At 40.2% G+C, this 21,805-nt stretch overlaps 1 protein-coding gene across 1 annotated transcript; it reads right to left on the bottom strand.

Moving 5' to 3' along the window:
• Positions 1-143: 143 nt before the first annotated feature.
• On the bottom strand, positions 144-21,761 carry araf (A-Raf proto-oncogene, serine/threonine kinase). The gene is made up of 16 exons (XM_037098707.1): positions 21,660-21,761; positions 19,333-19,547; positions 18,288-18,391; positions 17,712-17,814; positions 17,043-17,197; positions 15,495-15,593; positions 15,234-15,378; positions 14,907-14,934; positions 13,992-14,122; positions 13,627-13,829; positions 13,156-13,332; positions 12,328-12,374; positions 11,859-11,977; positions 10,553-10,684; positions 6,702-6,836; positions 144-6,184 (listed from the first exon to the last, which is right to left on the bottom strand). The coding sequence occupies exons 2-16, from the start codon at positions 19,441-19,443 to the stop codon at positions 6,044-6,046; spliced, it is 1,830 nt and encodes a 609-aa protein (XP_036954602.1). The 5' UTR covers positions 19,444-19,547; positions 21,660-21,761; the 3' UTR covers positions 144-6,043.
• Positions 21,762-21,805: the final 44 nt, after the last annotated feature.

The following is a 21,805-nucleotide window of genomic DNA, read 5'->3' as shown; positions in this document are numbered from 1 at the left end:
CTAAATGCCACACTTTGAGTGAAACAGAGAAGATCATACAAAAAGTTGACAAAAGCTTGTAACACAGATTAAATTTATTTAAAGAATAAATCCTGCATCAATATTTTAAGACAAAAAAAAAAAAAACACAACTAAAAAAATACTAAGATCTCCTTTACACTTTAATAATTTTGTTCATTTGGAACCACACAAAAATAGAAACAAGTACAATTTTTGTCATTTAAAAAAGATGTAACTGTACACAGCAGAATATACCATTTATTTCAAACTGAACACCCCTGACACCTCAGAAACTATAAACACATGTATTGCAAACCTAGAGATATGAAAAGAAAAAAAACCTCTGATACAGCTCTCATCCGCGTCTTCTCTGAAACAAATAGTTGTTGTAAGTCTGGCTATCCCCCTCTGGTGCAGGCCGCATATTCTCTCGAATGTGTCATGAAGCCATTCAGGGTCCATTTTAACAGGGATCTCCAGTAACTTTGGTACTTGTTCCCTCCTCCTTTAGATACCAGATGAACACTGTCTACTTTGGGAGACACCATGCCAACACAAAACTGACTCATAATGATTCAATCCCCTGTCTGTACATGAAAATAAAGAGTCCACCACTACAGTGAGCCTCTCTGAGAAGGAATGCGCTTCTGACATTGATTTACAGAAAACCTGGTAAGCACTCCTGATCTCGCCTCAGAGAAATTCGAGACATTCTGTCCTTGCTATTGCTGAATGGTTATAAAAGCAGCTCATTAAAAAGATGGGGTTGTTTCATTCAGCAAGCCATTCAATTACTTGCATATTATACATATATTATATTATATTATATTATATATTATATTATATTATATATGGCACATATCCCCATCATACAACAACCTATGTTTACAGTATTTTGAAGTGTTGACATTAACAAATGCTATCGTAGTGAAAACTTGGGAACAAAATGTTGCTAAAAAGTTTGATACCTAGTTTGTGCTCAAGATGTTTAAAAGAAAAAGCCATCACAAATGCCCCTGCAGGAGACGGTATCAGAATCATTAAGGAGCAGACAGTACCATGCTGAAAGAACATTCTTGTTAGAAAGAGTGATGACGTGAATGTTGCAAAGAGCGACCTCTCTCCGTAAACATTTCACCAAAGAGCCATGGCCGCAGATGAGAACATCTGCAAAGACAATCAATCAATAAATAAGAGAAAGACGGAACCAAGTCTTTCCCAACCCTGGTTCACAAATCCCCACCCATAGCCCTGCTTGTAAAAACCAATGTCCCCATGACCACAATCCACCCATATAACTGGAATGAGCAAATTAGGGTATCCAGCCCCTGTTTTCGCCACATTAAAACATAAAGGTTTAAATGTATGATCTGCTGTCAATCATTCATGACTGACACAAATGTTAACATCTGTTCTGCCTGCTGCTCAGTCACATCACATACAGTATAAAGAGAAGCAATGCCAGTTTACAGAACACCAAACACCACCTGAAACATCACCCTCACAGCTGCTGCTGGTCCATTTACACTTAAAGTGTGACAGCAAAATCCACTAGTATTAGTATCATAAAGCTAATAATTTCCAGATTAACAATTATATCAATTATCAATGTATTAATTAATTCCAAAGAGCAAAACTGAATAGCTACTTTAGTTGTTACTTTTAAATCCCCCCCCCCCCCCAAAAAAACCCCAGCTGTCACAAGGCTGTGAAAAAACAACAAAAAAGAAAAACACATACCAGTGTAAGGGCTCTGGTTAAAAGCCTGAAGAGCTGAGACAGACTGATTCCACCCAACAATCAAGCCAAAACAGGTGGCACTTCTTGCTGTGCATGAGCCTGCAGTCCGTTGTTTGAATGGGACAGGCAGAGTAATAGTTGACACCAGTGATTTTAAGGATAGGGTGAGACTTTTTGTCTCTTCATACAATTCTCACATGCCAAACGAAAGACTCTGTGACTGCTGTAGTCAGTCTTCCTCTCCATAGTGGCTGTGATGTGATGTTTCAAACAGTAAGAAATTCAACAGAATCCAAAGTTGTCCTCCTGTGCAAAAATGCAGCCTGTGCTTAAAGCAAACATGATGAGGCTTCAGCAGTCCAAGTATCTTCATTCTGGCAGTTACATGCAGGTTTACTGTCATTTATTTTGGCCTTCCTAACTTTTTTTTTTTTTTTTACAAGGAGGGAATGTGTTACAAAAAAGACAATGACTTTGAAACTTAAGATTATTTCTATTAGTTCAAACTAAAGCAGATTTCTGTTTGAAATGAGGACAGAATATTGTCCCATTTCACGTGATCGTTTCATTGGGGGGGGGAATCACTTATCACTTATGGTTTTAAGAGTAAGAATGTTTAGTGATCAATAACTCAGGTGCATCATACATGAAAAGTATTGTATTGGGATAGATGTGACACTTGAATCACTATCAGGAGCCACTGCATCCCTGTCAATTTAACAAATGTATTATCTTCAGGTATTGTTTGTTTTCTCAGAATTAACCATTTCCATTTGGGAGACTGAACTCACTAGCTTCCAGGTGAAAATGATGGGAACCTTTTATTCAAAGCACTTAAAGCGATTCCCTGCCGATACTTTGAACATGGTACAGTGTCAATGGTCTGATTAAAAACTTCATGATCAAATTAGTATTTTAGCTTCAGTCATCTCAATTTCTAAAAGAAACAAATCGAAGGACATAGAGTAGACTTTTGCTCATGTGATGACCTATGAAATCCTTTACATTGCTTGTCGAGGCTCTAAAGAGAGAAAGGCTTGTAAGATAAACTGTATTTCACACAAGTGTCACGGATAACACAGGATGCAGAGCAACAGCAGCCTCATGCATGGTTCAAGTAAAGGAGGCACCAACATGAAGTCCCTCCATCACCTACACTTTTGATTGTTTCACATTGGTGTAAAGCTTTTTTTAATCATTTCTTTGAATAGGTTTATAATTCATGATGTTCAAGATGTGAACTCCTGATCTGCAGTCACTACTTAGGAAAGTCTTTACACAGCTGTAGATTTTAATTTGACCAAATCTAAAAGTTAGGTAAGGCAGCCTGTTTTAGCTATTGTTCAAATAAATTGCTATGAAACGTACCGCATTATGAAGTGGTGCACACCTGAGCAATGAGTGTTGCCTGGGGTGGTCGAACACAATCCTGACACTTCCATTTGTGTCTGCCTAACTGAGTCCATTTACCACTTCAGTCACGAAACAACCACGACGACTAGTTACAGGCTTAACCCAGAGATCACACTGTGAGCAACATGATCAACAAGTCACTGTTCGGTTCATTCATTCTTCTCCAGAGCAGTGAGCAGACAAACAGTCTTGACCAAGAAACACTGGGCACATTGTTCATTCAGTCAATGCACACTGTACTGAAGACAGGGTAGCTGTCTGCGTTGCCACTCCACAACAACGACATGTCTCGAAAAACGATTTGAGAAACAGTTTGAGAACGATTGCATTACTCTTAACACCAATACAGTACTGCTACTCAACTAGCCAGCTAGCTCAATGTATATGAACAATGGGATGACTGACAAAACATGTTTGCTTTTATTATATTGTAAGGCCTCATTATGCTTCAGATGAAAAATGTATCCACTCACATACTGCACCTGCACTCCTGTTTGAACAGTGGGACCAGCGGGTTAGCCAGACCATCTGTGGGTTTTATTTTCTCAAACAGACAAATTGGACAGTCATGCACACTTCAGCCAGTTTGTTGCCAAGTGAAAATAAGCAGCATTTGAATTTCACTTTCAAGGGCTTCATTTCATTCCTCACACTGTGAGTGTAACGTGTAACCACATGTATGCCTTCAGAAGACAGCCCTAAATGGTGCACCACCACGCTGAATTGTACGACTCAGGACGCAGTTTGTGTTTCAAGACTGGCAGCTATAACAGCAGGTTTATCATCCTGCCGGAGGCCATTAAAAACAGTTTAACACAGGTCACCTTAAGCTGTGGTCTGACTACATGTCTTACAACCTGGTTCATTTGAAGCACGCTCAACTCTTAAGTATCTGCAGAACACAAATCACTTGTCACACCTCCTATTGTGTGACGGAAACCAACTGACTAACTGACCAAGTTGCCCACTGTCTTAATACATCATCAACAGCTACAGTAATGGTTTAAGTCTGAGGGTATATCTGTGAAATATTGACCAGTGGCTAATCCATGGTGCAGCATTTGAAAGCATTAAGAATACATTCTTAAGACTAGCTCAGGCTGTGTGCTGTGTCAGTGGACTCCAGTCCCAATATGTCTGATCTCTGAGGGCTATAAAAACAAACTAGACAGACAACTCACTATCTTGCAGCAGCAACACAACTAATCTTTACATTAAGACTGCAAATTACTAATGGTCTGTCAATTCCTAATTAGTCTAAAAACAACTGAATTCAAGAAGAGAACATTTGTAAAAAGGAATCTTATCTGCAATCATGCAGTCTAGAGCATGATGACTTTCGGATAAGAATAAATGGTGTAAAAAGCCTTGGGAGTTCTTTTTCAAAATTATTTTTCAGTGTGCTCTGCAGAGAGCATTGCATGATGAGCACTAATTTTACACAGTATTGAGGTGTAGCAGGTAACATAGTTGCAGGATCAATCAATACTAAACTGTCTATTCAGAGCCCCTTATGCAAACTCTCTTGCTACAAAATAGTTTTCTACATGCTATTATTGTTGCTGGGGGTAAAAATGGTGATTAACTCATGTTTTATGGGAGTTAAATATCAGGGTGACAAATTCAATAATAGAAATTGTATTCTGTGTACACTGAAAATATGTTGGTCCCAACAATTTAATCCTGTTCTCAGTCTGAATTTAACAACAAGCTGAGAGAATCCTAGTGGAGTAAGCGCAATAACAGTAAAGGTAACCTTAATTTAATTTGTTTCAGGAATTAAAAGTGTCTTAAGATGGGTTATTACTTCTGTCCATTTTTCTTTTTTTTTTAGGGACTTGAAAAGAAATTTGTCAAGACCGTTTGAACTTGGTTTGTTGTGTTGTTCCCAAACAATAATGTTTTCAGCAGAGGAATAACTGAATCAAGATTCATACCTCTACCACAGTACAGCGAGGATTCTTTAAACATTTGGATCTATGGCCAATATTTCCAGGACCTGCTGGGGTAGGTGTTCACAGTCCAGACTTTCTGAGTCTGTTGCTACAATGGGGTTCCATGGTTAACTTGTTGATTGGAATGACAATGGAGTGCCTCCTTGACATCTATCCAAATTTAAGACATTTTTCTGAAGTTCCCGAGATAGACTTTCACCAAAGTAACTATTTTCATTTTTTTTCTTGGCTCAAATTCAGTGTCTGAAGTGGCAAAGCAGTAAACACTGGAGCTTCCATCGAGACAAAATGGCATATCTTTTACAAAACAGGAACTCCATTTTCTTTAAATCAATACTTTGACACCTCTGATCGCTGGTAAAATTTACATTGTATTTGACTGCAGGGGGACAAACTAAACTAAGCTGATCACGTGGCCTTGAACCAGCAGCTCTAGCATTATGGCTAATGAACTGAACATTTTTGCTATGATCACAGTGCTGCTTAAACATCTGATGAAGACTATTTTACCACTGAAAATTGGCAACACAGTTTAGATGTGCAAAACACGTCTATTTTTACTTTTTCTCAAAACAACACAAGATTCCTCCTCATAGATCAAAGTATCGAATGGTTCACAACCAGTTTGATGGCTTTTCTGTCTTTCTCAAGGACTGAGCAGAGGCATTTTAACATATTAATTACAGCAGACAATTATTTCTCCTAATTAGCAGATCTTTATCACTTGTTTAACGGAAAAGACTAAATTATGTGTTAAGGTTCTTTTTGCATATACAGATTCTTGCACCAAGTGCTGTAGCTCCAGGGCACTGCAGGGTGGAAACTGAGTTTAGGGTGGCAGTCTGTCGGGACAGTCCGCCTCTAGCCTCTCTGAGGCACGAACTGCTGTGGGTTTGCACAGGGTGTCGGCCCATCTGCCCAGTGCTGTGGGGAGATTAAAGGGGCATCAGCCTGGTGGTGTGGAACAGGAGGGGGTTCAGGTCCTCTGCATGGACGGCCCGATGAAGCGACGGCTCTGAACGACTCCGTTCAATTTTTGGCAGCAGGTCTTGAACCTGCTCAATGGCTACTAGGATCTGGTGAAGGAAAAACCAAATTCAAAGACAGCTGTTAACAACATTCAAATACAGTGTTACTATTCATGTGGTCGTCACCCTGAAGCCACCTGCTTGTTTTTCCTGTTTACAGATGAGAGTATATGTGCTGATCGTTTATATGACGACATAATCAGCCTTAACAATACATTTCTTATTACAAGTACATCTGTAATATTGTTGCATTTCTGCAACTTTTTAAAGATATATGACAGATGGAACATAGTGTCGACATACTACACCATAAAGTAAAATGGCAAAAGGCACACAGCATTGCATACCACAAATGGACAGCCTGAATTAAATGTCCAGTGTGAGTGGCATCTAGTGGTTGCGATAGTGATTGCAACTGATGAAGTACCCCTCGCCTCACTCTCCCCAGTGTTGGCCACTAACAGCACAAGAAACGCTGAAGGTCGTCTAAAGAGTCAGCATTTGGTTTGTAACTGTAATTTTGTAGAATGAATTCTGGCTCATGTGTAACAAATATGTTCCTCACCTGTGGAAACAGGGGCCTCTCATCACGTTTGAATTTCAGGCAGTCAATGATCAGCCTTTTCATTGACTTGGGTGAGGTACTATACAGCTTACTGAGGTCTGGAGACAAGTAACCGCGTCCTACCATGAAGATTATCTGAGAAAGAGACAAAAAGGGCACAGTTACTGAAATCAGTCAGTGAGCTTAGTGTACGGGAACTGCCATTAAGCCAGAGTAAAAAACAAGATGAAAGATTTTCAGCATCAGGTTTTAAAAGTCAGCAGGAGATATGATACAGCCACAATATAATGTAATGTGCCCATCTGTTGGTCAGTTAGTGAGGCACTGAAGTGAGTGAATAACTTCCACAACCATTGGATGACTGCTATGACATTTGGTACAGACTTTCAAGGTTTCCAGAGGATGAGTCATAAACAGGTAAACATTTCCGATTGCTCTAGACTTTATTTCAAGAGGAAATATCTCATAAAAAACAGCAATGACCAAAGCCACAATAAAATCTGCTCTAAATATTGATGATGTATGGAAGATGAAATTGAAACTAAAACAGCCAGTCGATTAATCCTCTTTCGCAACAGTTATGCACCGACTCCACCTGGCACCAAATTATGACCGTGCGTGTGTGATGCTGAGACTAATATATATATATATATTTTTTTCCCCTGTGATTCTACTATAGACGATTAGGCTACTTAGTCAAAAGGTTTCATATTTTGTCTGTTTTGATTATGTCGTTATGCTGTAAAGCCTGAGGCTACAAAGGGTGTTTTATTTAGAGCTGAAGATACTTGCCTGAACCTAACGGGACCCAACAGGACCCAGTGGGTCAGGTCGGGCCGGGCTCCGGCTTGCACGGTAAATGAGCGGTCAGATGATGCATTTTGATTAGTGCAAGAAAAAAAGCGCATATGGATGCTGAGGAGGTGAAAGGGAGACTGGCTGCTGGTGATCACATTTTGGTTGCACTGGCTAAGAAAACTAAGTCTGAGGTGTGGAAAAGTTTTGATCATGTACGTAATAATAATAATAATAATAATAATAATAATAATAATAATAATAATAATAATAATAATAATAATAATAATAATGGGACAGTGGGTTATGTGAAATGCAAAAAATGTGGCATTCTGTTGTAGTGCGACAGCAAAACATCAGGGAATTCATCACTGACAAGGCATGTTGCTGGAAGCTGTTCAATACCTGCCAGTGCCCAGGATCAACCTATAATCACATCGTTTGTTACAGTATCCAAACCCATCCCTACAAAGGTGAAACAAACGATGACGGAGAAGTGTGTCAGCTTTTGCTGTAAAGACATTAGGCCTTTTAATATTGTAAATGGCGAGGGGTTTGAAGAGCTGGCTCAAGAACTAATTAATGTCGGGGCAGCATATGGGAGGGTTCCCGCAAACTCTGTTATTCCCTGCCATGTGACTATTGCAAAGAGGTACACTGACATGGCAGAAGAAAAGAGGGAAGCTTTAGTACAGACACTTAAGACTGTGTTAAAGGATGGTACAGCTGCAATGACCACAGACATGAGGACAGAGGATTATCAGAAAATGAGTTATTTTAAAATCACACGCCATTTCATAACTGAGGATATGGAAGTGGTGAATAAAACCCTGACAACTACAATGTTCCCTTTGGAAGAGACAAAGACGGGAGAAAATATCAGACGGGAGATACTGAATGTATTGGTGACAAAGTTTAGCCTTGATGCTTCCTCCCTCAGCAAAATTGTATGGGTGACCAATGAGGGGGCAAATACTAAATTAGCTCTGCGACCATGCCAGAGATTGGACTGTACTGACCATGTCATTAACACGGTACTGTGTCATGGACTCGACATTGCCGAGTTATCCAAAGCCGACGGTGCTCCGGACATAGGAGATACCATTTCTGCTGCTAAATCATTACGTATGTTAAACAGTCAAGGCTGGCTGCACAACTGTCAAAAACAATGCTGCAAATGGGAGACATTTGGTTCAGTACGGTGTAGCTCATACTGACTTCTATACAGGCCATCTATCATGAGCTTCATGAAAAGCTGGAGGCACGAGGGGAGAGCGTGCGCATTGAAAAAATAGCACTGGACACACTGGGCCTTTTAATAGACTTTCTGAAGCCATTCTATGAAGCACAGCGGGAACTTGAGGGAGACGAGTATCCAACAATTAATCGGTGTGAGAAACTGAAACGCCACTGTCAGCCCAACGCCCTGGACTCCCCCCAGAAAGCTGTCGTGCGTAAACGGCACAAAGACTGGTTCGTGCGTAAAGTGATAATATAGGACCTCCACAAGATCACAACATTCCTCTGGCCAAAACATAGCCAGCTGAGAACAGGAATGCCGTACATGCTCATGCCCGGATTCTTCTGCAAGCCATGGCTGCAGGTGCACCAGATGTGGAGATTCGAGACCCAGAGTTCTCTGGAGTCGAACCCACCCCACCGGCAAAAAGGACCAATTTTGAGGAGTAGGAAAATCTAATGCAAGCTGACTGGTAAGATGACGAAGTCACTCGCTACACTGAAACAGCTGTCATGGAAAATCAAATGGATATACTTGGCTGGTGGAAGACCAACAAACCATCCTTGCCCAAAAATTGCAAAATTAGCCAGATCAGTACTGTGCACCCCGGCCAGCAGCAGCAGCAGTGAAAGGGTGTTCAGTGCCGTTGGACGCACCACCAGTGAGCGCAGGACCACGCTGAAGCCATCTACAGTGGATTCAATAATCTTCCTCCACAAAAACATGTAGCCTAATCTTGGTGAGTAAAGGTTTTTCAAATTATAACTAAATATTAATTGAGTCTTAAATGCATAATTTAGAGAGAGTATATAGGCTTATGTTGGCATTATTCTTTTATTAAATTTCAGCTGCTGTTCACCGTCGCAATGAGACCAGATTTTGGAGAAAAGTGGCGAAGCAAATCCTGCGGAGCCTTCATCTTAATTTCGTTATTGCCAAATACCTATCTTAATTTAGAATTTATCTTGATTTAATTTAAAGACACATTTTTATAGGCCTGTAGGCCTATTTATAGGCTGGATGTATGCCTAAGCCTATTTAGAGTGCTGAGATGTTACGATGTTACAGAGGACTTATTTCATTTCTTTGTTCCAACTTCCAAGTGTCCTATAGCCTACATTACTCATGAATAAATGAGGTTTAAAAAATGTAGAAATGACTCATTCTTGACAAAAGGCAAAAGATGCGCGCAAATTTGAATAAAGTCGGGCTGTAAATGGGTTCGGGCTTTTAAAAAGCCATCAATCAAAATGCACTTGTCGGGCTTAGGCCGAATTCTGTTGGGCTCAGGCCTGTCAGGCTTAACCTTTAAGGCCCGATTACAGCTCTAGTTTTATTTGAAATATTGACTGGAGCAGATGGATGATTCTAACATGTGTCGTGTTTCACATCTAGACTGCAAGTACTGTCTAGGATGGCCGCAATCAGCCTCTAATCTTGGGGTTAGTATCACAACATATCACAACATGTCAAATGCAGGGACATGGTTACCCCCTGCCACTAGCATTAAGTGGGACACACAACCAGGCTGGAAGTGCAGTAGCACTATTCCTAAGTAAATACAGGTCTTTGCAGTGGTGGTTGAGAAATCTGCTCCTGTGCCACTTATAGCACCTTGTGGCAATTGATGCCTAGTATGTGGTGCAGACTGTTAGAAGCATGCAACCCAAATAGACTACTAGCAATTTTCAACTGGTATAAACACCAGTGAGGATAAACGTGAAGACACTTCATCATGCGCAAAAGACAAATTGGAATAATCAAATGAGACTGTGTCAGTGTTGTGTAAACATAAAGATGAGTAGTTTCATGTAACCTGATCTCTGTTGTTGATATTGGAGTAAGGCAGGGTCCCTGACATCAGCTCGAACAGTACTACTCCATAGCCATATACATCAGACTGGAATGTATATGGGTTGCTGTCCTGCATGCGGATCACCTCGGGAGCCTAAGGATTAATTGAAAAGAACAAAAAGACGAGAATAAGCATGAATCATTTATAATCAATTTTAATCTAATTCATAAACTTCTTGGTGTAATGACCATCAAAAATCCAACAATAAATAATACACGACTGGTTATTCTAATTTAGCCTTTATGTCTCAAATGTAACAGACATATACACTGATCAGCTATCTGTGGAATGTGCCACAACAAGAGGAGGCTCCATCCCCAAACATACAGGACCCAAAGGATTCACCACAAACCATCCTGCTGCCAGACATCACAGGACACCCTCAGAGGTCTTTTGACCGTGCCTAGACAGGTCAGAGCTGTTTTGGCTGCGCAAGGATAGCCTGCACAATATCAAATAGAGTTTTTTTAAGTTCTGGATGTTGAGTGCATCTGCCAACAACTAGTAATCAGCTGCATGTATGGATATGAAATTTATGTAGTAAGGTAGATCATGTCACATCAGATCATTAAACATACAAAGAGAATTATTCTGAGAGACAGACAAAACCACAAGATACATGCAGATCCATTCACTGGTGTCCTTAATCTGTTGAAATCCAATAATCCAATATACACAATTGGAAATACAGTCAAGTGATCTGCTGCCTTTTTTATTTTATAAAGTTAACAGCATCAAATATTATTATTATCAACGTTGAAGTCAAGCAGCAAGAGCAGCCTCTGTTAGATCCATAGGGCCATTGCTGTACAAGATGCTGAACAGGGGCAGAGTTTTTGAGTAAAACACACTGAGCAGACTTATTTTATTCACCAGAGTTTTGTGTGCGTTTGCTGGTGGCTGACCGCTGGTCTAGTTTGTTCCTGGTGACCGCTTCTCTGCTCCTAACATCACATTGTAACGTCTAAACGCACAATAAGTGTTCACATACATGTGGCCTGCTTAATGTTTGTCTTGCAAAGGTGATGATCCCATCACTAGATAAAATAAATGCTTGCAACTGCTAGCAACTGATAGCTTGCTTGAAGATGAACTTCAACAAAACTCTACTTCCCTTGCAGTTGTTCTGCCATTTACATTCGGTCAATGCTAGATTTTTTAGCCACCTCTTCCTTTATGGAATAGTTTTCTAATAATCCCAGTCATTTTACTGGATGTGTCTTCATTGAATCAAAGCAATCATATGTGATAAAAAAGAGAAGCTTACCATCCAGAGAATGGATCCACTGGGCTGTTCTACCTGTTGAGAGCCGCTCCAACGAGACTTCACTGTGGCTAAACCAAAGTCACCGATCTTTACAGTCCAGCCCTCATGGAGAAAAATATCTTGCAGCAGAGCTCAAGAAATATCACAACAAATACTGTACATGAACATGGTTTTAGTTACCTATGTAAAAACAGGGCAATGTGTCTTATACTACCTATAAGTTACTGTTTTCAAAGCCGATGTACCACAGAGCACAGAGACAAAGGTCATTCCTGACCAAATACTTTGACTATTCTATACATGTCTGCTAATTAACGGTTATTTGCAGAAAATCCTGTCTGCTAGCTGCAGACATTGGTGTTCAAATTTGCCATTGTAGTCATTAGTCTGGTTGACAGCAGTCTAAGAACAAAACTCATATACAAATAACAACATAATTCGAATATATCACCAGACAAAACAAGGATACTGTTTGATTTCAGATCTCGATGAATTATGTTCTTTGCATGAAGATAACTGAAAGAGAAAAAAAAGTCAATATCATTGATTTCATCTTTGTAGGGAAAGCTTCTTACAGTTGCCAGTCTTTAACTTTTACCATTACTACATGAGTGCCTCCTGTACAATGTCTGACACTATCAATTCCTACTTTTTACCTTTCAGACCATAACTAAAACACATTTTCCATTTTATTTATTTTTTAAAAATACTTTTCCAGACTTCTCTTTAGGATTCATTCATTCAGGTTCACTTGTCTTGTGATTTAACACTCATTCTGAATTTGATGCCAGAAACCCATTTCAAACCAGTTGGACAAAGGCAGTGGAATTTGACTGGTTAACATGTTCATTCTTGACATGTGATAGGATGATGAAAATGACTGGGTATGGATGGGGCATCCTTGAAAGGCTCAGTTGTTACCAAGCAAGAATGGGGCGGGGGCTCACCACTCTGACCACAGTTAAAGACAGGCATTTTTCAGTGCACAAGTGCAGTATTCCAACATCTAGTGCTGTGACCTATCTTCCAGGAAACACCGCATTAAAAACAAACATGACTGAATGGACAGGAATCTACTAATGCAAGTTAAGACTCTGCCACATACAGCGATAGCCATATATCAACAACATCCATCATCCAATTGCCATGAAAAACAGTCTGCTAATTACTGTAATTAAATTCCATACTCGTTCACACTGTGCTGGAACCCTTTGGAACAATTTAAACAATATTTGAACAGATTCATGGCTAAATGGTAAGTGGTGAGGGTGAAATGATATTTAGCAGCTAGTCTTACTCCATGCCCTGTGCTGTCTGTCTGGCCACATCAATTCGACGCATTGTGTCAAACTTGGTTTCTGTGACGTGCAGATGGCGATACAAGCTGCTGCCTTCACACCACTGTGTGATGATGGCAAAGTTGGGCTTAGTCATGTAGCCCATGAACAGCAGGATGTTGACATGCCGGGTCTTCCTGCAGAGAAGAAAAATGGTAATAGTGTTAGAAATTCCATTTTCATCCTCAATCCGATTAAAATGAAGGTCTGGTTATTAAATCATTATAACTGGTGCACACCAAATTATAATACAATTGACAGTCTTTTTTTCCTTTCAATATTTTTACTGATTACAAAAGAAGTTGCATCAGTATTGTCAGCTATTGATGACGAGTGCAAACATGTTTAGCTTTGTTAGACAAAAAGAACTGCTGCTGTCAGTGCCCTGTTCAAAGACTTGCACTTCAGTAAAACACAGACAACATTCTCACCTCAAGACCTGCATTTCATTTTTGAAGGCCTGTAACTGCTCTGGTGTTGGCTCTGTGACTTTAAGGATCTTGATTGCCACATCTCCGTGCCACTTGCCCTTGAAGACTGTTCCAAAGGAGCCAGCACCTATCCTCTTCTGAATGTTGACTTCTCTTGAATGGACCTCCCAGTAGTAACTTGAATCTCTGTAGCCCCCTCGGTGCTGAAACAACACATGGAATTAATGTTTTGAACTACTAACGCGCACCATAAGTACCAAGAATTTTTACTTAACCAACATTCAAGGGGTTTGCTGTTACTATTAACTCTCTAATCATTTGTCTGAACAACCAGTGGCCTGTGAAGGAGGTTAAAGACCACATACCACTTTCTTTTTGTCATCAGACGAAGAGGGCTTGCGCTCCTTGTGCTCTGAGGGAGACTTGGGTGGTCTCCTCCCTGGAGACCCGAGAGAAGAAGGTGGGCTTGTGGAGGGCTTTGGTGAGGGCTCAGGACCTGCAGGAATGGGAAGACAGGATCTGAGATTATTTCAAAAAGGAGAATGACACCACATTTCCAGGGACCAGGGTCCATTAGTGCAGACTCAGCTCCCTGACAGGATTGGGGCTACTTTAAGGCCATAGAGGAGCTCAATTTGTCCCTCTGTATCAGCCCATTACCCTTTTTTCAGTGCCAGTGAACATCTCCTTAAAGGGATTTTCGGTCAAACCGGTGCTTTACTTGCAACAATTGTATTACTTTTTCTGAAAGTAACTGATAGTTTTCCATGTCAACTTCAGGCTGTAGGCTCTTTGAGTGACATTTTTGCAATCAGGACAATGCATAGGAGCATTAAAACCTGTTTAAGTTGATTGCTACCTGCTAATCAGGACTGCATTCTGCAATTTAATTTCTGGACTTCCAGATTTAAAAAAAGGGGGAAATTCCCACTCATTCAATGTTACTAAGCTGTCCTCCTGAATTCTTCACAGAAGGAAAATATGGAGCTAGTTAGATAATGGTAGCAACAGTGGACAGCAAGGCTCCATAATCAATTGTGACACAGCTGTTGGACTTTTGTTGCATACTGCCATCATTGTGTAGATCAGATGTAAAACATAATAAAAAACATAATCAATAAACCTATGTGTTGTATTTAGTCATGAAGCAGGCCTATTTAAGCAACCAACCATCAATAATTTTACCCGCATTTGGGAAGTGCTAATTTTGGACCCTGCAAATAAAGACACATTCTGCAACAGAGGAAGGAAATGTGAGAGAAAAAAAATCTAAAACGTACCAATTGTGTTGTTGAATTTTAGCGCTTCCTAAAAAGGAGAAGAGACACAGTTCACATCAATTCAAATTTGATAACTTAATACACAGGTTAGTAAGGATATTGAAGTCAGTGTTTTTTTCATAACTCAAAAAGCTATTCAAAGCTGAACGTTAGAGGTGCATGCAGTATTCTGGAATTTCTTTTCTTGCCACCAGGCGGGATTTTGGTTTTACAGGCAATAGTTAACATAGTTTACCTGTTCATTTGAACAGTCAAACGACTATGTACAATTGGATCCTTGTAACAGTAGCAACCTATCAAAACATGGACCAAGCAGCCAACACTGACCTCTATAATGCTGGCACCAGCAGGACCCACTGTGCTGACCATATGAACATTTGGAGTGGAGGTGGAGCGATGCCTCTGTAGAGACTGGCCATCTCCACCTGGCATGGGGAAGCGAAAGGCCGAAGTTGGGGACAGGAGGTCCATCCTGAGTATAAAGTACAATAGTAAAATAGTCACAATATGTATTTGAATATCAGTTTCACTGATTTAGTTTATACTGATACTATTTAATCTGAATATGCTTTTAGTCTGGGCGCTTACCCTGCAGGCTCTGGGGTTAAGGCTAGGTTGCTCTGTGATGGGGAGTTCTCTGGCAATAATATCTGTGGATACTCATCTGAGCAGGGATTAGGATCACACCTGAACAAAACATAGTGAAAGGGACCAAAGAGACATAATGAAACTAAGTGGTAGTCAAAAGGAACACAAATTATAATTCATGTTAGAGCACCTCTGATTATATGAAATTTCTGCTCCATTAACGCAGGCTCTCTGATTCAAAGATGTAGCTCAGATAATAATTTCATAAAAGAAATGCACATCAGAAACAACACATCAACTTAACAATTCAGTGATTAGTGTTGTTGCCTTTCTGAAAAACTGGAAAAAACGAACCTCAGCGTTAATCAACAGCCTCTCTTTCAGTGACAAAAATGATTCTGGCATGACAAACAAAAAAGCCAAGACAGTGGCCCCTTACACACAGAGACACTGCATTATCGCCGCAGCAGCAGTTCGCCAATTCTCCGCTGTTGGTCATTCACACAAAGTGAAGCATCTCCGCCTGAATGACGAACTGCTGTGAAATTCACACAGGAAGCTGGCACAGCGGCTCCTTAAGAGGTGTGATGGTACAAGTCAAGATGATGACGGATGTGTTTTTTAAAGGTGTTTCCCCTGTACCCTCCTGTTAATCTAAAACCAGCGGACAGTTTACAATCATATGGATGCTGTTATAATTTAAGTTTTTTGCTTTAAATAACATAGTTACATAATCTCCATCAGTAAACAGGACCTGTCTGACTTTGTCACTCACAGGGAGAAAGGCTGTTTTATGGGGGAAGGTTCATTGAAGTCTCGGTCTGGAGGGATGACCGTCGCAGTGAGTTAAAGTTTTTTGCCGGAGGCAGGTGCTGTTTGCCAAAGACAGTTACTGTTATTACGTTACTGTTCTTTGGTTATGTAATGTTGCTTTGTGGGACATTTCTCTTTAATTAGTAGAGTGAAGGACCTGTGTAGTTTTCAGACTGTCAGAACGACACGCCCTCGACACATGCAGCCGGCTTATCCATTCACACTGGTTCTTTTCACCAGTGCTGCATCTCTGATACTACCTCCAGAGGCATATTAGTGCCGGAATGAAATTTCAAACACTCGCTGCCTCATTCACACAGAGGCGGAGAATTGGCGCAGAGTCCCTGCATCCAAACAGCAGTGTGAATGAGGCTAGTGAAAATGCTAAAACTGGAGAAGACAATGAAATGTGGCTTAATGTTCCTGAAAAAGCTGGGATGGGAATCTGCACCAAGATTAAAGTAGGTATAACAGGTTTTTTTGAACCCATGTATGTCAAGAAAAAATAAAAGTTTAGTGGGAAATTCAGCTTTCCCTTTGCATCACATCAATGGTAGGGGTGGTAGGTATGCCTAGCAGACAGCAGCAAGTTGGACAATAAGTCTAGCCATTGTTAGCATCATATGACCAGAAAAGCCCTTGGTAGCTTTATCTTGTATACTGTCACCAAGTGCTTACACCCACTAACAAACTTAAGAGCTTTACTGCATTATCCTGAACATTTATTCAACTCACCGTTTGCTCACTGTATCCATGTCCACGCACACAGTAGGGACCTTGCTACTGCAGTGCTGGTGAAATTTGTAGCCACATGTCTGACATCTGAAGCCATTAAAAAGAAACTTGTGGCAAAAATCACAGTAGGCCAGCTTGAAGAAGGTTTTCCGTACCTGCAAAGATAAAGAGATCGCAAAATGCTCACTCTACAGCAGCAATACCACTCTTTATGTATAGCTCGAGATATGGCCACAAAAACTAAAAAAGAAGAAATATATGGTGATTGTCTGTGACAGAAATGATAGCAAAGTTATTCCAATTTCGTTTTTGCGTCACAATTGCCATTTTCACTGAAAAACTGATGAAGTAACATTTGTTGGATCCGTACTAAACAACACATTTTCTTACATCTGGTGAACAAGATTTGTAGGCCAGGAGATCTTTGCACCATTACAGTAATTCTTTATAATGTTGTTTTGTCACACATTTTCCCTTTATCAAAAAAAGCTCAATTCATTTGTATATTGAGGTCATAATGTTTTAATTGACTGTGCAGCTCTAGATTTATGCAAACAACAATTAAGAATCCAAATATAAGGTAGTTCCAGGATAGTATAATGTTAATATGGGTTATTTCATGAAGCCATAAACCTGTAAACACGGTAGGTGTGTTTGATAGCCACTTACAAAGTTGTGCATGGTGAGGGGAATATCATCCAGGACCTCAACTAAGAGCTCCTCTCCAACCAGAGGGGTGATGTCTGTGTCCCAATCTGTCAGTCTCTTGCGACTGGAGGGAAAAGATGTGAGTAAGTGAAAAATGTAATACATTTTACTTATTCATTTTTAAAAAAATAAAAAATTAAATTGTACATACCACTTTTAAAACCCATACAATTCTAAATCTGAGGTTATTTTGTTGGCTTTAATGTTTAATCTCTTAATGTTCTTTTGTCATAATTATGCAGTAATATACAGTTTAGCGCATGATGTTTAAAGCACACATGACAAACATAATGTCTATTAGTAGGTCCTGTATTTCTCAGCATGTATAAATAACTTCAGTTTTGCACCACAGTACTCTTAGATTAGTCTCAATATTTCACAAATATATCTACAAACTGCAATGTATAATACATTGATCTGAGACTTATGATAATTAGTCCATGTCGTCTCTTTATCTTTTCTGTAGGCATTAAGAAATGCAACCCATTGTTTCTATTGTGTAGGAGGACATTCATGCAGACAATAATACAATCTTACCCTTCCAGAAGGCGAAATACAGCACAGCACTCTTGGCTTAGACCTCTCACTTTAAGTGCTTTATCTAGACTCTCGTGCACAGTCTGTCCTTGTCGAACATTCACCTGAGAACAGGAAACTGTATTTGAGCATGTGAGCCTTTGACCTGACATCCACTGGCTAGGTACACACAGGTAACAAGGAGGCAGATTCAAAGTGACAGCTGCACATTGAGTTAACAGAGACACTTCATATGATTCATTTGTGACAGAAGCTCCCACAGGCTAGACCTTGAGTCCAATGTACAGATCATTTATTTCTCAGATAATGGTATATTACTGTTCTCACCATAACAAAATTATTTGCGACGACACAGTGAGGTGTCATTCAAAACACAGCTGCTGATCCTAGGTGATGTCACTGGAGAAGGTTATTGGTTGTGAATGCAGGAGGCATTCACAACATATGTCCTAATGTGCACAAATTCTTTGTTAGTGTGAATGCTGCAAGCACACACTATTGTTCTTCTGTATTTGTATTGTGTATGTACATGTTTGAAAATTAGACAGAGCAGTGGCACGGCAGCCTGTTTGTGCCACCTAATGAAATGAGAGACACGCTTGCAACAAAGAGTGGCTTCAGAGGACCAGTGATCCCGACAGGAGCTGCATAAGACCGGGACATAGGCCGAAGAGGTCGGTGTGAAGAGGTCAGACTATTACTACAGCTCAAACACTGCCAAAACAGACCCTACCAAGGCTACTGTGTAAGCTGACAGTTTGAGTCTGTCTTCCTAAGCAGTGTGATCGCTCCCTCTGCTGTTCCAACAGAACAACACAATGAGAGACAGCAGAATGCATTAATACTGATTTTTCTGCATCATATCCCTGAAAGTTACAAGCAAAATAATTACATCTAAACATGGTCCAATGACAGTATGGTAACATCATTCTATTGTGATATCGCAAAATTCTGTTCATTGTTACATCTCTACTATAAAATCAGGTTACAGTATATACTCATATTTGTTATATGTAAAAATTTGTATAGAGCACAATCATCTCACCACTGTCCTCTGTTTATTGGGGAGGTAGACTCGGATCGTGCCCCCACCTCGGGGTACATCCTCCGGACTAGTCTCTCCCGAGGAAGAGTAGGAGGAGGAGGTGGAGGACATGATGAGAGATTGGAGGAGCTGTGGGATGCAGGAATTAGACACCACAACCTCAGGAGAGCTTCATGCACCGTGGGATCCAAAAGAGTTAGCCCTTTACTTCGAACCTGCAACAACATGGACATATTTCAGTTTGGAAACAATACACCTCTCTTGTGGAAATAAAGTGGATCTAATTTTTGACTGTAGAAATCATGCTGATACCATGGGTTGACAGTGGATGTTTTTATGGTGGATTTCTAAGACGTAATTTAACTAAACACCTTTTCAGTGGTAAATTGATCAAAGAGAGTATTCAATTTTGGGAAGTTAGGGTTAGGCTAATAAAAATAGGATAAATTGATCATGGTTTTCATTAATGACATACCAATATCCTCTCATGAGTAATTTGATTTGAAGGGGGATCCACATTTTTCCAGTCATTACAAAATCCTTAGCCTGTCACCATGGGTTATGGTTCACTTTGCCTATTGAACCCCCCACAAAAAAGTTAAATCAGACTGGTGTAGTTACTTTGGATTCCAAACTACAGAATGAAACCATTAATTTTCCATTATCTGTGCATGGGGACCTGTGATGCAACTGAAAAACTATAAAGAACTAGGTTTTCCTTCACATTTTGCGCTATTACAAGTTTAAATTGAGTGTTTTATTATATACATTTGATCACCAACACCAATATGAGGTGTTGTTTCTACAAATAAATAGTCGATAATCTAAAAATGGCCTAGGTGTTGAAAGTCATGTGAGACTGAGGTTTTTGAAAATTGTGAAAATCCTATACAGCACAAAGCTGTACAATCTATCAATATCATGAAAAGGGCACGAATCAGAACACCCAGGGCAAAAAAGGCTGGTACTCACAGGACCATAACAGGGTGACTCACTGGAGGAACTACAAGTCTTATCTACAAGTTCTTTTGCCTGTCATTGCTGTAATGTTGTACTGTGTGATGATGTGCATCAAGATTTTCCCCATGGGGTCAATAAAATCAAACTTTCAGCAAATGCTAACTCATACATCAACACAAATGATGTTGAAAAATTACGACACTGATTACTGACAGACAATAGCGTTTAATGACTATTGAATTATCAAGGAAAAATACACTGATGTGGTGAGGGACGCATCTCTACTCTCTCACATTGCCATTGTATGTAATGAACGGGGGTTCCAAAAGCTAAACATGCTGACAGCTGAGCAGAGATAGCTACATCTCTTGAATAACAAGAATCACTGAAATTAGTCTGCTGGACGGCAGGCACTTCAAAAAGTGACTTCATAACGTTACTGAAGATACTGTGCAACTCGATACACCCAACAGACACTAGCCTTCATTCTCACGAGGTATAGCTTACATCTTCGTCCGTGGGAAGGAACACAATTATTTCAGTGTTTAATTATGACAGGCAACAATTTACAACAGACTAGCATGTACCGGGTGTTATCGTTAACTTTCACCCGTGAAATTCAGCGGCACAGTCAAACGTCAACGATATTCAAGTTACGTCAAGAATTGCCTATCTGATCAAACAGCTATAATACTGAGTTAACGTAATTCAAGCTCTGAAAAGTAATGCTGAAATGAAGCTGATGGTGAAAGTTGCAAAACAGCCAACTAGCTTACTACTCGAGTGATGCTAAAGCTAGCTGACGTTAGCCAGTTAGCTTAGCAAGGGATTTGCCTGCTGTGCAATATGACATTTCGAATTTTGGGAGGCCATGTTTCTCTCGGGTAGCCACTTAAACGATTTACGCTAACTAGCCAACTACTTTTATTGGTAACGTTAGCACAGTGGCAAGAAGGTGAGAAATTACATGATGTCAACATAATGCTAACGTCGCAGAGTTATCAAAGCTTTCGTAAATTCCCCTCAGGTGGGTTTGACACTGTGGGAGCTAGCTGGCTAAATGCTGACTGGACTGGGAGAGGAGATTATCTGGCTAACACAGTAACTAGCTTTACTGTGCTTTTATGCTGCCTACTCTTAGCCAGCTAATGTTAGCCAACTGGGGGTGTGGAGGGGGGGGAGGGTTACCACCGCGTCAGCTTGTTGCCTACTTCTGGTACCTTCCTAAAACAAGCTACCCTTATTTTTTTAATTGACATGCGTAAAACAGCAAGATACCGCTTTGTCTAAACATGCGTCACGATAAAAGCAAAATCTGATTTCTTGACAGCGTTGTTATACAAATAGGATACAAGTTAAACTCTTACCTGTAGCAGCCATCTTGAATTCTCTCAATCTGAAGTCGGATCTGTCAAGAACTTCGGGGAAAGCGGAAAACCTCGGAAATGCTTCGTCTTCATTGGTTAATTCTTGTAGCTGCGTATTGTGATTGGACAACACCCGCTGTACATTT

The sequence above is a fragment of the Acanthopagrus latus genome, chromosome 5, assembly GCF_904848185.1.
Source record: "Acanthopagrus latus isolate v.2019 chromosome 5, fAcaLat1.1, whole genome shotgun sequence".
NCBI classification, from domain to species: domain Eukaryota; kingdom Metazoa; phylum Chordata; class Actinopteri; order Spariformes; family Sparidae; genus Acanthopagrus; species Acanthopagrus latus.
Note: the sequence above shows the minus strand (reverse complement) of the source record. Positions and strands in the feature narration are given on the sequence as shown.

Bases quoted from the DNA above. Each gene is read 5' to 3' on its own strand.
- araf (XM_037098707.1), bottom strand. From the start codon at position 19,443: ATGTCCTCCACCTCCTCCTCCTACTCTTCCTCGGGAGAGACTAGTCCG. The intron at 15,379-15,494 runs GTAAGCGCCCAG...CTTTATACTCAG, and splicing joins TTAACCCCAGAGCCTGCAGG to GATGGACCTCCTGTCCCCAA. The intron at 13,333-13,626 runs GTGAGAATGTTG...TCTTCTCTGCAG, and splicing joins AATGAAATGCAGGTCTTGAG to GAAGACCCGGCATGTCAACA.